Source organism: Xenopus tropicalis, chromosome 2 (assembly GCF_000004195.4).
Source record: "Xenopus tropicalis strain Nigerian chromosome 2, UCB_Xtro_10.0, whole genome shotgun sequence".
In the NCBI taxonomy this organism is placed as follows: domain Eukaryota; kingdom Metazoa; phylum Chordata; class Amphibia; order Anura; family Pipidae; genus Xenopus; species Xenopus tropicalis.
The window spans coordinates 105593837-105610915 of NC_030678.2; the positions used below are offsets into that span (position 1 = coordinate 105593837).

At 38.1% G+C, this 17079-nt stretch overlaps 1 protein-coding gene across 4 annotated transcripts; it reads left to right on the plus strand.

The window, feature by feature from the left end:
• The first annotated feature begins 62 nt into the window (after positions 1–62).
• On the plus strand, positions 63–16467 carry gemin8 (gem nuclear organelle associated protein 8). 4 transcript variants are annotated; one of them, XM_012957133.2, is made up of 4 exons: positions 63–310; positions 7515–7565; positions 9225–9663; positions 16034–16467. In XM_012957133.2, exons 2-4 carry the CDS (start codon positions 7563–7565, stop codon positions 16288–16290), a joined length of 699 nt encoding a protein of 232 aa, XP_012812587.1. In that variant the 5' UTR covers positions 63–310; positions 7515–7562; the 3' UTR covers positions 16291–16467.
• The last annotated feature ends 612 nt before the right edge of the window (positions 16468–17079 follow it).

Consider the following 17079-nt stretch of genomic DNA (forward strand, 5'->3'; position numbering starts at 1 on the left):
GAAGCGAAGCGAGCATGCGCATTACAGCTTTGTGGCACAGCTTAGCATAGGACGGTGCTTTCGGGAAACTGTGTTTCTTTTTTCAATCAACTTTATTAGTGCTATGTTTTTCAGTAAACTTTATTACTGTCAAAAATTAAAGACAAGCAACCGCGGGTTATCTGTAGTTTTGCGGCAGGCTGGTCTCTAGGTGAGAGCCGTCCGTTTCTGAAAACCAGACACCAAGAAATAAGCCCCTTCTGATCCACTGCACAAAGAGTTTCCAAGGCCAAGGTACAGAATCAGCACACAAAGTAACCATCTCTGCTTAGTGAGTGAGTTTCACATTTGCCTGTTGTGTTTCCTGATGTGACATTATACATTGCCGACATTTATGTACAGGAGTGTGGATAATGCTTGGTTTGTACCTGGATACTTTTTAACTAGTTTTGAATAGGCGTCACGGTGAAAAGTGCCCTCTGTGTATATCTGTGCCAGTAGGCACTTGCTTAAAGGATGGTCAGGAAGATGGATGCAGTTTAGTGTCTCAAGTTTGTATCTCAGTATTTACTTTTCATCATATTTTGTACTTGGAAATAGTAACATAGTAAGTTGGGATGAAAAAAACGACTTCTGTCCATCACGTTCAACCATAATGCCTGTATATAACCTGCCTAACTGCTAGTTGATCCAGAGGAAGGCAAAAAACCCCATCTGAAGCCTCTCTAATTTGCCGCAGAGGGGAAAAAATTCCTTCCTGACTCCCGGATATTTAAAACGAACTGTTAATGTTATAATGTTTTATCAATGCATGATTATATAATACCAGCATATTCCCCAGTGCATTATATAGCAGTCCCTGCCCTAGCAGATCTTACAGTCTAAGGTCCCTATAAGATTTATGCATTGTAGGGTCCGAATTATCAGAAGCCACTTAACCAGAGAGCCCAGAGGAAACCCACTCTGACCAGGGAAGAACATACAAACTTCAGTGCCCTGTCAGGAATACTGCTCTTTAATGCAGATCTGTATTCTATTACAGGTATGGGATCTGTTATGCGGAAACCCGTTATCCAGAAAGTTCCGAATTATGGAATGGCCTTCTCCCATAGACTCCATTATAAGCAAATAATTCTAATTTTTGAAAATGCTTTCCTTTATCTTTGTAAAAATAAAACAGTACCTTGTACTTGATCCCAACTAAGATATAATTAATTGGAGGCAAAACAATCCTATTGGGTTTATTTAATGTTTAAATGATTTTTTAGCAGACTTAAGATATGGAGATCCAAATTACGGAAAGATCCCTTATCCAGAAAACTCGAGGTCCCAAGCGTTCTGGATAATAGGTCCCATACCTGTATTACCAAACATCAGTTCAGGATGGCCTGAAGGTGAATTCTGGAAATCGTAGCGACGTGTATGCCATCCCACTGCCGGTTTACACTCTTGCCGGTGGGATGGCATTGCGGGGAGATTAGTCACCCGCAGCAACAAAGATTTGTCGCAGGGCAACTAATCTCTCCATCTGCCACTGCCCTTAGGGTAAAGACACACAGAGTTACTAGTAGCAGCTACTTGTTGTGGCTACTAAACTCCAGAAAATACCTTGCCATAGACAATACTGAGAATTGCCTCTGCTAAAATATATGAGCCAGGGAATTATTGCCCCTGGAAATATTTTATTAATTGACCAAGTAATTGACCCATTCGAATAACAAACTCTGTCTATTTTGCGGTTTAAAAAAGGTGTGTCTTTTCTTGCAAAAGACTGTGATTATTTTGTTGCACCACTGCACATTTGATGTCAGTCCTTTCACCTTAGCAAAATAACAATTGTTAGGGAATTGGTAACTTTATTTTAGGTAACTTGTGTATGGTCTCATAAGTTCCTTCCTATCTACAGCAGTGAGAATTGGGCTATGGGTGGATGGTTATACAGAAATTAATCCTGCTGTCTGATTCTTGTTGCTGTATGAGCACATGAATGGCCAATTGACATAGCTCTAGTGCAGGGGTGGGCAAACTTTTTGGCTCAGGGGCCACATTAACATTGAAAATTTGACAGACTGGCCGGGCCAGCATTTCCCCGTTTCCGTTCATCAGTTTCCAGATGCCAAGTAGCAGAGTCGGCGGGCCAGATTAAAAAGGCCAACGGGCTGGATGTGGCCCGCAGGCCGTAGTTTGCCCACCCCTGCTCTAGTGGATGGACCAAGGGTAGGACAGTCACATTGCAAGTGAAGTGCATACTTTTTCCAAGTCACTTGTTAAACTCTGTTTACATCTTGTGCGCCTTTTGTAGCTTATTCTTTAAGCATCTATGTGTGATATACACATCTTACCCTAGATTAAAATTCTGTCATTGGTCTTCTGGAGACTAGGGTCCTTGGTTGGCATTTTCAACATACTTAGCCTTGGGTTCCCAAACTATGGGCTTGACCAAGATCATTTCTAAGCCTATCTTGACTTTTGGGGTCTCCAAACCTGGGATATGGGCAACATTCAGTCCTTCATATGTTTTAGAATTCTAAGCCCCAAGCATTCTTCCAATAACTGTCAAGCAAGTTAAATTAATTTACCTTGCTTGACAGTTGTTTATGAGCAGGGGCTGGCAACTCTATGTACTCTTGCACCTTGTATTCAGAATAAAAAGCATAAAATAAAGTGCTCTTATTTTATCTGTGGCACCTGTTTGTAAGCTGCAGGCAAACAAATCAACTTGCATCTGCTATATGCATTGATAAAAAATGTATAGAAAATTATAGAGATTTTAAAATGCATCAGTTAATAGAGCTTCTCCAGCAGAATCCTGCATTGAAATGCATTTTTTAAAACCGCAAACAGATTTTATTGTATTTCATTTTGAAATTTCACATGGGGCTAGCCATGTTCTTAATTTCCCAGAGTTCTGCAGCTTTGTTACTTGTGCTCTGATAAACTTTGTTCACACTTTACTGCTGTGCTGCAAGTTGGAGTGATAACACTACCCTCCCCCTTCCTCCAGCAGCCGGTCAGCATAACAATGGGAAGATAGCAGCTCCCAGGAGATGTTAGAATAGCACTTGACTATAAGAAATCCAAGTCTGGCTTGGGACCCCTCCAGTTACATGGGAGTAAGAGAAACAATAGCTTACCTTGAAGTAGTACTAATGTGTAGCGCTTGCTTCTTCTGTAAGCTTAGGATCAGGCACAATGAACTGAGATGGCTGCCTACACACCAATATTACAACTAAAGAAAAAATTTTTTTTGCAAGAATAAAATTTTAAATAGTAGAGTGAATTTTTTGCTATGTAAACAGTGTTATTTAAAAATAAAAAGTATATCATAAAAATAGTGACAGAATCAACACAACATTTTTAGCTTTTACAGGAATGTTTGTGGAATACAAACACGCCTATATCATATGGCAGTTTAGTGAGGCAGAAATTATTTCAGCACCCACAACACAGCTATGAAACCATTTGCATATATAAAACTATGCTTAGTCGTTACAGGAAGAGATTCGAAATACTGCTCATTTGAGCATTTCTTTCAGGCAATGCTTAGTTTGCCCTCTAGATGGAATCAAATATTCAAAAATAAGGCACAGGCAGTGGCTATTGACTTAAATAGCCACTTTCCTAGATCTAACATGTATCTTACTTATTCTTACAAGGTAATTGTATCTTGTACTAACATTGACAATCACAACCATTTAGCCACCTGCCCTTCCCTACCTTTCATCCTACCTGCTATGCACAATGGCAGCTTTTACAGTTATGCAGCTCATCCTGCGGACAGGGCCACTTCTGCCATGAAGCAAGGTGAGAATCCTACCTCAGGCGGCAGAGTACGGCAGGTTACCAGGGGTTTAAATTCCAAAGCTGAGGCAAAACGCTAACAATTAAAAGGTTGATTAAGTAAAACAATTGATATATTAATGCCACTATTAGTTGTCCCACACCATGGGGATCACTGAACTTACAGTCTTAGTATACTCTTCAGCCTAAAACAGCCTCTTTTGGCCTCAGATCTCTGTCTCATCTACTTGTGTGTCACCAAGACTTAGTATGCCTAAGGCTTCTAGTGCCCAGTTTCATAAGGGCATGGCTAAATTCAGTCAGAGGGTAGGAAGAGAAGGAACCAATATAATCAAGGTTGGGCAGGCTAAGTTGAAGCCTAAATAGTAGGCAACCTACAGAATCAAAAGAAAAACAAAACTGATGTCACGGAAGGGCAATGTCTGCCCTTAAGAGTGTCTATAAAGGTGGCCATACACGCACCGATATTATCGTACGAAACCTCGTTTCGTACGATAATCGGTGCGTGTATGACATGTCGGCGAGTCGACCGATATAGCAGGAAGCTGCCGATATCGGACGACTCGCCGATCAGACAAGTTTGAAAATTTTGATCGGGCGCCATAGAAGGCACCTGACCAAAATTCTCCCTTCAGAGCTGAATCGGCAGAAGGAGGTAGAAATCCTATTGTTTCTACCTCGTTACCTGCCGATTCAGCCCTGAATGGTGTGTGGCGGATCTTACGATGTTTCGTGCGACCGATGGTCGTACGAAACATCGTCAGATCGTCACGTGTATGGCCACCTTAAGTACTAGTACTAACAAATCCTCTACCCCGGTTCCGCTTAGTGTGGGGGTGCCTCAGGGCTCTGTACAGGGAGAACAGCAAAGGACCAAGCACACTCTCTCTTTAGGAGACCTTATTTCTTCTTTTGTTCTTAAATATCACTTATATGCAGATGACATCCAGATATATTTACACACCCCTACACTAACTGCTGATGTTCAAACCCAGATTGGTAACTGCCTCCTGGATGAACCGACGCCACCTCAAACTTAACCTAGCTAAAACAGAGCTCATGGTCTTCCTGCCCAAACCTGGCCCTCCTCCTCCTTTCACCATTACTATTGATGGCATGACCATCAACCCTGTAAATTCTGCACGCTGCCTTGGGGTTATCTTTGACCAGTCACTCTCCTTCTCTAACCATATTAATAACACTAACCCCTAAGAGTTGGCGCTCACAAATCACTCAAAATCAATCAATTTATTTCCACAATCAATGAATAATAAAAAAAAAATAACATATAATTCATACAATATAAATACAAGTAAAAATAAAACCAAAGTGCATGTTTTCTATTTTACACATTAAATAGGAGAAGATATTTACAACGTCAGTCAATGTTATTATCAATAGATAATCAAACAGAGAGTGGGTTATTAGGGTAAATAGAAAATGTTGTGGCTGATAAATCACTTAATCAATTAGAATCATGTTCCTAATTTAATAAATAGACAAAGGAGGGGTATGAAGTGGTGTGGCCATTAGGCTACTAAATCTATTAGAATCAGAATCTTAATTCATTAAAAAAACTTTAAAATATTAAAATACATTATGGCTAGTCAGTTGTTCAATCAATTGGAATCTGGTACCTAGTTCATTACATACAAGAGGAGAGAGAAGTATATCAGACTCACAATTAAAATAGTGTTCTCATAATTCAAGGATAAATACAGTATAAACATACGGCAGTTACTATAGGCTTACTCAGGTCCTGCTATATCTAGCCAGAACATTCAGCCAGGAGAAATAGTTTTTATAAACAGTAGTAAATTCACTTTGACAATTTTAGAGCGCGGATAAGGTTTGCACATATTAATAACACTGCCAAAACCTGCCGCTTTTTCCTCCGCAATATTGCCAAGATACGCCCCTTTCTTTCACTAGTATCGGCTAAAACACTAATCCATGCCCTTATCCTTTCCCGCTTAGATTACTGCAATCTCCTACTAACCAATCAATTTTAAACTCTGCTGCCAGGATCCTCCTGCTCTCTCCGAAGAGGGAACCTGCTCAGCCGCACTTAAGCTCTCTTGCGTGGTTACCTGTTAAGCAAAGGATAGCTTACAAAATCCTTCTGCTGACATTCAAAGCCCTTCACTCCTCTGCTCCTCACTACATTTCATCACTGGTCTCCCTGCATGTTCCTGGTCGTCTCCTCCGCTCCTCTCAGAGCCTCCGTCTTTTTACACCATCCACACCCACTGCGCTCTCTCGTCTTAAACCTTTCTATCTCGCTGCTCCTTACCTCTGGAACTCTATCCCTGAATCCCTCCGTAGGGAAAACTCACCCACTCTCTTTAAGAAAAAGCACAGCTGTTACCTTCTGGAGCACTAAAACACTATTTTGCCTAGTCCTGCGCTTAAGGGCAAATGCCCATACCTGGTGCACTCTTACCTTCCAATTTGTGCCTGTATGTTACCCAACCACTTAGATTGTAAGCTCTACGGGGCAGGGACCTCCTTTCTACTGTGTCTCATACCACATGGCACTTGTATGGACTTCTATGATCACTGATCTGTTTCTATTTTATACCCAACCTCAAGTCCCAAAGGAAGCAATCTGAGCAAACCAACACAAGACATCGTAGCAGACTTTTGCTAAGGAAATTTGCATACATTGTGTTCCCTACCACCATAGTTATATTGTGTTTTTGTCTTTTTCTCATTTGCCCCATAGACATTTGTAAAGCTGATACGCTGATTGTCATAGACAGAGTTTTGGAAGCAGCTTATCTGCAGTTGGGGCATTATCCCGTAATGCTGCATGAGACACTGGTGCGATTAACCAAACACCACGCTACACATGACCTTGATCTTGATACACAAAGGCATCCATCTCTTCTGGGAAGGGTTGTAATGTATAATGAATTCAGTCTCTGTGCTTTTCAGAACACCACACAATTGCTCCATTGAGATGTATTGTATTCACAATAAAATGATTTGCATTTGCTTGTGAACCCACTTTACATCAGTCCACTTCATTTTTTTTTTTTGATCCTCTCAATACTTACAGTATAATTTTTTATTTATCTTTCCATCTTGCATTTCCAAATACAATTAATGATAACCTGGAGCTTTCATTACTTGTACAAATGAAAACATTTATGCATTCCAAGTTAATTATCATCACCAGAACAGTATTTTTTATTTTCTTTTCCCTAGTGTGTATATGTTACAATCTATTAAAGGGGGAAATTACCCGCTTAAATCTTCAGTGTAACATATGTTTTACTTTGCAGCCATCTTTATTTATCTACATGGCAGAACATTTTTTAATTTGTACATTTTTGTTTCATTTTCCAAACATACAAATGATGCAAACTGTAGGTATACATACGTTTTACTTAACCAGGAATAAACATTGTCATAATAAGAAGTTCTTGTATGTATAGTGTCATTATTGCTTATGGAAAAAGGAATAATACATTAGGTGGGGGGTAATTTGAGGTTGGGTTTATTTAACAACAACTTTTAAACTAAGCTTCTCTAAAATATGTTAGTGCTGTTTTTTTTTTTTCTTTGGTCAACAAAAATATAAATACAAAAGCCTGTATTGTTAAGACCATGGTTGTTCAGTATAACGCTACTTTAAATTCTACATCCCTTAAGGATTAGATTAGCAATGTATTGTGTGCTATGGGTTGTTTTTGCACTCACATGTATCTATCTATCTGTCTTTCCATTAGATAAACTCGACATTCGGGCTAACCAAACATTCAGGCTAACCTTGCCAAATGGTGAGTAGTATCTTGAAAATGCTCTTCATTTTATTTGGATTTAAGGAAACTTTTTTTGGATGTATTGATAGTTTGTATTATAATAGTACAAAGATTTTATGTACATTTTGTTAAAGATATGGGAGCGGAGTGGGATAGGGTTCATGTTATAAAAATGCCTAACCTTTGCTTTCAGAATTAAAATTACCACAATCACTCAGCTTTCCAAGGTTATAGTTATATATTCCTTTAACTTTTAAGGAAAATATCTTGCAACACATGTCTGCATACAGAACAAGCTTTTTAGTTTTTTGTGGCTGCAATATGTAGCTCACATTTGGTGCAGGCCACATGTCTGATATTCTGCTAAGGGAAAAAAATACACCCAGAATTCAGTGAGAAGTTTATGGAATAGAAGGTGTGAGTAGGTGCATAAACATTAGCACTGCCAATTCCTGTTGAAGGCAATGGGAGCTGCAGAAAGTGCACAAGTGGCATGAGTCTTCCCTCTTTTAACAGTTTTAAGGGAAGTCAGCCAATCTTTCCACTTTTTCATGGGGTGCATCTGGCTTTCCATCCATCCATTGGACGGTATTTGCTTTTCTCACTGATCCAGCAACACCCAGAGGGAATTGTATTGAAAGCTTTTCACAGATCAGTAGGAAGACACTAAGAAAATAAATTCTTGTCCCTTTGTATGATAAGTGAAAAATGAATGTAGCACCCGGAGCTCATTTTTTTTTCTTGTAAATATTGTTTATTCTTGAAACTATTAGCTGGAGAAGCAGCTGTATTTTAGAGTTTTTTTATGGTCTCCAGTGAGCCCAGGGGATGTTTGTTTTGGCCTTGACATCGTCATTGTTGATGGGAAGATTAAATAGTCCTTTTACCTTATGGGAAAATGAGCAGATGTTTAACTGATAGCTATATGTTACTGCTAAAGGCACTCTTTATGATCTCCACTGACATACAGGATATTATAACTTTTTTGTAATCTTTAACAGCATTTCTTATGGTATTACAGCCTTTTAAAGCATTGAGAATGTGAGGGAATAAACAATATTTTTGTATACGCCAGACTGCTGCTTTCTGTTTAAAGTTATTTATGAGAATGGGATGGGGGGGGCAGGTTATGCTGTTCATTGTCCCCTATGGAAGCAGCCACATGAGAAAATTCCTTGTTAGCTTTTCCCAGTCACGTGCACAAACACTTCTTCCCTGTTATTCTTTTTCTGTTCTCGCTCATAGCACTTTTCATTTGTTAAAATATCGAAGATGTTACTTTAAAGTAATACTGGCACATACCAACCATGTGTTTTTCTTTTAATTAAAAACAGCTCTCCAATGTAAATTACAAATGTTTTTTTACAGTATTTATAAATGTATTCTGTACTTTGCTGCTACTTTTACTTTAGTCTGATTTATCAAAATGTGAGTTTCAAGCTTAGTACATAAAAACTCGCCCACGTTTGGGAGTAATTTCTCTGTAGGTTTCTAGACTGATAAAGATTAGGGAGAAAGTCAAATATTGTTTAGATGTTGCAGTGATATCACTGCTTGCAAAGGAATTAAACATATTTCAGTATTGCTTTTGACACATACACTTATCTTTATGTATATACTGTACAATACATTTAGTGCTAAAACATGCATGCTCCCCTAATTTATATTTTCTTTCAGGCAAGCATACCCCATCATGAAACTGAGCCTTGGTATGCAGGGCGGGTTTATGCCAGGTACTGGAAGCATTACAGCCAGGCAATGTATTGGTTGTACAGGCACAAAAGAGCATACAGTGTGGCTATGGCATCTCTCTCATATCCCTCTTGGTATCCAGCTGGAAATGTTCAGAACAGGCGATATTCTGACTGGGAAGGTGGTAAATCATCTCAGTCTGACATCTACTTAAGGCCACACCGCCAGGTCATACATCCTCAAAGGACACGTCCATGTTTAAAAGTATCAGAGTCCAAAGAAATAGAGTCTGAAATGGAGTGCGATAAAGAAGTTACATCTGATTCTGAGGAAGAAGGCATTGAATGTGACACCACCAACATGGAAATCACAGAGGAGTTGCGACAGTACTTTGCAGAGACTGAAAGGCACAGAGAGGAGTTAAGTAAGTGTCAGTCATTCTCCATAATGTTTTATCATACAATACAAATAGTTTGATCAGTTTGTTGCAAAAATGATGTGTAAGGTAAATGGTTACTTTTGTTTCTTTAGCTTCTTCATGCAGTGTCTATCATCAAGCCAGTACTGTATTGTAGTAGTGCAGGGGTGGGCAAACTACGGCCCGCGGGCCACATCCGGCCCGTTGGCCTTTTTAATCCGGCCCGCCGACTCCGGGTCCCTTTAAATAATTTCTGGGCCCTGATTGGTTGCGCCTTGTGCGTGCTTCGTGATGTCAATACGCAGGGGGCGCAACCATAAAAAAAGATGCAGCGGGGAGCCGGGGAACAGACGCAGCCGAACGATGGAGGGAGCCACAGGTCGGGGAGATGGAGGATGCTGGGGGTGGGGGAGCTGGTGGGAGGACGTTGGCCCGGCCTGGCCCGCCTGTGAGTCAATGTGGCCCCTGAGCCAAAAACTTTGCCCACCCCTGATGTAGTGGGAGGATAATCTTCTTTATCACATTGGGGGACAGTTAATGAAATGAGACCCTTAATAAGCAAATCAATATAAGTTGCATTTTCAAATCCAAAATCTGAAAGAACTGGGGCAATGTTTATTGTAAGTGGTAGCTTGCAAATGTGCTACTATAGGGTCAACAAACTTGCGCTCACATAGGCTGCCTCACACTGTTCCCTTAATCAGTGCTATGGGAAATTAATAAAATATTCTGTTTTATTTATGATCCCAAATCTTAGATTATCTGACATGGTAATCTTTAGTTTGTTTGTTTTTTATAATAATTACATTTAAGCTGGCCATACATTGAAAGATCTGCTTGTTTGGCAACCTTGAGTTGGGTGATATCGGGCTGATCCAATTGTTTGGTCCTAGGGCCAGAAGAACAAATCACAATGGCAGGTATACAGAGCATTGGGATGAGTCATTGCCACAGCAAGATTTGTAAACTTGACTGCTTGATATCTGGCCAATTTTCAGCCAGATATCTGTGGGGAAAGGCCATCAGTGCTGTAGCTGCCAAATGAGCTAAAGCTGCTGCTAAAATCTGCCTGTGTATGGCCACCTTGCACTTGATCAGATAGCCCTGCTCAAAAGAGCTTACAGTGTGAAGTATGACACATACCATTACTTGAACCAATAAATTAATCCCACAGGAAAAATATATTAGCTTTTAATTTTAAAAGCATACATTTGTTTCCCAAAATGCTTGTGTTAAAGGATGTGTAATGCCAACAAAAAAGGTTTGCTAACACTAGGGGGCACATTTACTAACCCACGAACGGGCCGAATGCGTCCGATTGCGTTTTTTTCGTAATGATCGGTAATTTTGCGATTTTTTTTTTTTGGCGTCTTTACGATTTTTGCGTAAAAACACGAGTTTTTCGGCGTCTTTACGATTTTTGCGTAAAAACGCAAGTTTTTCGTAGCCATTACGAAAGTTGCACAAAGTCGTGATTTTTTCGTAGCGTTAAAACTTGCACGAAACGTCACGCCTTTTAAGTTTTAACGCTACGAAAAAGGCGCGACTTTGCGCGCAAGTGTTAACGCTACGAAAAAAATCGCGACTTTGCGCAACTTTCGTAATGGCTACGAAAAACTCGCGTTTTTACGCAAAAATCGTAAAGACGCCGAAAAACTCGCAAAAAATACGAAAAAGTTGCAAAATGTTCGTTTCCAATCGGAATTTTTCCAATTCGGATTCAAAATCGTGTCTTCGTAAATCAGCCCCTAGGCATGTTATTCATGGCTCTCTACAAAACTAGAAAATTAAAACATTATCTATTGTAAAATAGGACTTTTGTTGCAAAAAAAATGGTTTTCTTTGGTTCCTGTCTGTGCATACTTTTCTGCCTAGAACTGCCTTTAACAGTACCCACACTACAGGGGAACCTTTAAACCAAGGCTATTATGCAAAACCAACATGAATAATATATTTTTGTAAGAATTTAAGAATATTAATTGTTTAGGCTTCATAGGAAGTATTGCAGATACAGGAAAGAAAAGCAGTCCCTGTATTATATTTATTATAATTGTCATGAACTTTTTGTGTGTGTGTGTTTTTTTTCTTTTGTATGTATTATCAGCTACATGGTAAAGCAATAACCTAAGTTTTGTAAGAGAATAGTTTTGTGGCCATCACTCAGCCTTATTAGCAACCCGCTTCTATAGAAATGTGGCTGTAATTTATAATGAGTATATATATTAAGAGCTACATTGCACTGTAAAGCTAGTGATTCCCCCAAGGCTAAATCATCATGTGCAGCTCAGCTTCACTTACACATTGTAATCCCACTCTTTTAAGTTTCCATAACAACAAAACACAGTACTTAGAAAGACTTCATTGACACGACTCAATAGAGTCTCTTGAAGCAGGACAGAACTGGAAGCACTGAGAAACCAAAATAAGAGAAAGACTTGGTTCATTGGTGCATTTTAACATTTATATCGCTTGCTAAGCCTTTGCAAGGCTATTTCTTTCTTTTGTTTACCCATATACCAGAAGCAAATGTATATTTTTCACCCCAAATTATAACTAAAAGTGATTATCAATAGCAGGAGGTGACTTGTGGAACTATTTTCCTTCTCTTAATTTATTCCTAGTATGTGTATGGTGTAGTCTTCTGTTTTTACAGACTATCATCTGCCAAGTTGTATTTCTTTTAATAAATATCAGTTTATCACTCTCTTATGTGATTGTTCTGCTGCTTAGACAAGTTATGTCTGTGTGCATATTTATAGTTATATTAAGAGGAAGATGTTTGTAGGTGCGGCTTAATCTGATTTACTGTTGTCGTTTTTGTCACAAAAATTTGGTAATATTACCCATAGAACAAGAACAAATAACCCACTGGGATATAAAACAGTCGCTGAGCCCCGATAAAGCCAAAAATGACCCTGATCAAAGGATAGATCAAGGGGGACTTCAAATGAAAAAAAAATGTGGCAACCACTGATATACCATGAAAATGGAAATCAGTTTCCTTCCCATAATTCCTCCAGCTTTGCAGTCAATTGGAAGTGCAATAATTGTGGTAAATATATGTAGTTCTCAGCTCTAAATTAAGATGCCTACTCTTTGGGTTTAGTTGCTTTTGCATGCCATAAGAGCATCATTTCCAAAGCCTATAACATGATTTGTGTTGCGCTGCACATTTAGTTGTTAGATGTGTGTGCCACAGTCCTAAACCATATATAGGAATACATTATATATCAATGTGCTATATTTTTAAGTTTATTCCATACTAATTTTTTTAACAAGTGCTCGGTGGTACAATGGCTGCTTTAATCTACAAAACTAGCATTTTCTTATAAGGAATAACATGCTGCCTCCTGAATGTGAAGCACAGATTACTTAATAGGGCCATTTGGCTGACCTGTATGTTTATGTCTTTCAATATTCATATTAAGATAAAGAAAGTATTTCTTATCTCGGATATCACTTGTATGTGTGGGAGATGGTTCACTGGAAACCCTTTTACATATTAGTTGCTCTTCTACAAAAAATATACCTTATTAAAATGCCATTTATTATTATTATTATTATTTATTTTCTTATAAAACTTCATTATTTATTAATCAAGCAATTTTTTACCTAGACCTTTAACCATGGTTTTTGATATACTGACTTGCTATTTAAAAAGCTTGCTGTGCTAATACATTTATTGTACAGGTATGGGACCCGTTATCCAAAATGCTCGGTACCAGGGGTTTTCCGGATAAGGGGTCTTTCCGTTATTCGGATCTCCTAGCATAAGTCTGCTAATAAAATTATTTAAACAGTAATTAAACCCAATAGGACTGTTTTGTATCCAACAAGGATTAATTATATCTTATTTGGGATCAAGTACAAGGTACTGTTTTATTATTAGAGAGAAAAAGGAAATCATTTTTAAAAATGTGATTTATTTGATTAAAATTGAGTCTATGGGAGATGGCCTTTCTGTAATTGGGAACTTTTTGGATAATGGGTTTCCGGATTAGGGGTCCGATACCTGTACAAACCAAAATTTATGTGACATAAAAATCATTTGGTAAGAGTAAAAGTATAAAGATGATATCCTTTCACTATTTCTGTTTGTTTTTGGTGGCTGGTTGGTAATCAAATTAGCATTAACACTACCTTCAGATTTTGTCTGTGTTGTGATTTCTGGGATGGTGAATAGAGGCTCTTTTAGCATATCCTTTGACTACAGTTTTTTTTTTTTTTAATTATTATTTTTAAGTGAATCAGGTACTTTAGTGGAAAATAGTTTATATATTAAATTGATTCCAGTTTAAGACACTACTCGTAATGTGAAAATAAGCCTGCTCAGTTTTGATGTAACCTATTTGGTATTCAGGATACAAAGAGCAAGGCTTGGCTGTATTTTAAAACTTAGAAGCTTCTGGAACTTTGGCACTGGAAGCTGAAGAATAGCTGCAGGTTGGTTAAGCAACAAATCTGCTTAGTGGAAATGAAATCACTCTTTCCTTTCTGTATGCCATTGCTTTTGCTGACAGACCCAGAGTGCTAAGAGGGTTTTTTTTTTTGTTGTATTTGTGTGAGCACACAAGCTTCCCCCTGTCTGATTGGATATGACTGTCTCGTTAGGGCTTCTAAAGAAACTTTTTATTCTGAACTTAACAACCCAAAGGTTCAGCAGCCATACAATACCAGTAATCCATGCCTAAAGAATTATTTACAGAAGCTTCTGTTACCGTTAGGCCATCGTGTAAGTGTCGGTGACGCTGCACATGGTTTGTGTGCTCTGAGCTTCTGATGAGAAGCACAAAATATATATGGACACGCCTCCTCTGTCACATGATAAAAGGGCACACCCCTGAAATGTTGTTTGTTCCTTCTTGACACATTAAACATCAGGGACTAGTTGTTGCTTACTTGCTGAAACTTACTGATAACAAGCTAAGCTTACGGGTTGTTTAAAATCATCAAAACATTACAATAAATAGTTTACAAAATGCACTAATTTCTGCCATGTAATGTGATTCTGAATTAATAATCCACTTTCTGTCTTTAATTTTATATTGTTTATTTACAATATATATTTTGAAGCCTAAAACAGCAGCAACAAAGAATATAGGGAGGTACTGGGAGCATCTTTGGAGGCGCAAATTTTCATTACTCCTTTTATTAGTAGCCAATTTCCATTTTATTAATATGACTAGAAGGTCAGAAGTGAATTATTTTAATCTAAACCCATACCTCCCAAATTTCTAATGGAACAATTCAAGATAATTTGGCCATGCTATACCAGAACCTGACTGTGATTACAGAACCTTACAAACTACACAGTACAAGAACCAGTGATGTTCAGCTTTTCTAGTTATGGTCAGAAATCATTCTCCTCATTACCTAGCTGCTCTGCTGTTGCTCTTTGTAAACATCCAAAAATATCGTGGTCATTCCTCTGACAGAAACATGTTTAAAGAATTAGAACAAGCTAGGTTTTATAGCAAGAAATTGGGTTGTCAGGACTTGGCACATAGTTTGGCAAAGCCACTTTATTTTTTCCACTTGATGTTTTCTTTTTTCCAACCTGGCATTCACACTGCAAGAGATTTTGAACATTCCCACATCCTACCTCCTCCTTCCCCCTCATATTCTTTTGTGTGCCTGGGCAATGCATTTGTTGCCCTTTATAAAGAAAAGACATGTAGAGTCATTGAACCAATAACTGACTGCATCCAATATTCTACATTCTTTTCTGTACATCACCCTTCCCTTTTCTTATTCTTCAGTGGGCATAAATGTGGTAAAGTGACAAAGATTCATCCCATAAGATTGTTTTTTATATGGAATGGCTAGTCAGTTATTCCAGTGGATTTTTTTGTTTGTTTGTTTTTAAGCAACTAAGCCTTTTTCCTGGTCTTGTATCTAAAGGTCTGCTCAGTAATATTTCTTTATCAACACTGACTCTCTTCTGCCACTTAGCTGCCTAGATCCTGCTGCAAGTTTGCCACATCCTGGATTGCATTAATTGGGCTGCATAGTTTTGTGTCATCTGGAAACATTGATACAATACTTACAGTACCCTCGCTTAAGTCATTAATGAACAAGTTAAATAAACGTGGACCCAATACAGAACCCTGTAGGACCATATCTTTTAATATCTAATTGCACTATTCTGACTCTGGAAGAATGTAAGGGACACAATGAAGTACTCAGGTTTGCCAGGGTGGAAGAGGATGTTGTGATATGTTTTGACCGTTAGGGCACATTGTGTCTGAGAATTTGTTTTCTGAATATGAAAAACTAATCCAGTATATTGTAAATTATTTGTTAGTATTTAAAAATTTTTTGTGGTAGGGAAGTTTTATTTATTTTTTGTTTTGACACCATATTTTCATTATTGTAGGAAAGCAACAGCAGCTTGAGGCGGAGAATCATGAACAGTATATAGCTGCAGATCATGACCTGCATGTAGCAACAAGGACGTCAAAAGAGCCACCCTCAGAAAGACCTGGAGAAAGGCGCAGAGCAGAAATGAAGAAACTGTATGGTGAAGATGCCCCAAAAATCCTAGGGATGGAGACAGCCATGCAGCTTAACTTTGATAGACACTGTGACAAAAAGCAACCCAAGTACTGGCCCATCATCCCACTAAAGTTATGAGTTATTTACTGGAATATGAACTCCTGTACAATGTAATGATCATGTAAATCACCACAGCTGTGTCAGCTAGTGAGATAAATGATGTTTATGTAACTTATTTGAGGTTTTTTTTGAAGATATAAACATATATAGCCACTGTAGGATTCTTATGTCAATAAACGGAGACTGGAAAATTGATTTATGCAGCATTCCATCTTTTTAGTTTATTACCATTTCTATCCTTTTAAGAGTTTACATATAAACAGCATTCACATGCCTCGTAAAAAGTATTTGGAAACAACATTTTATTTCAGTCTGCAAAAGGTTTTAGTATGACTGAAATGGTAAAACATAAAATATTGTTTTTAAACAGGGGTTGTCCGCCTTTGAGTTAACTTTTAGTCTGATCTAGAAAGTAATATTCTGGGACATTTTGCAATTAGTCCTAATGTTCAGTTTCTGTGGGGTTTTTTTTCATTATTTAACTTTTTGTTCTGCAACTTTCCAGTTTGGAATTTTAGCAGTTGCTAGTGTTCAAATTACCATGTAGTGGTTTGAATGAGAGACTGATGTATTTATAGAAGAGGACCTGAACAGAAAATAAGTAATACAACTTAACAGTATCAATAAAATTGTAGTCTCACAGAGCAATAGTTTTTTGGCTACTGGGGTGAGCGACCTCCATTTAAAAGTTGGAAAGAGACAGAAGAAGAAGGCACATGATTCAAAAACTAGAAAAAAAACAAATAAAGAAGACCAATTAAAAAGTTGATTAGGATTGGCCATTCTATAACATTTTTAAAGTTAACT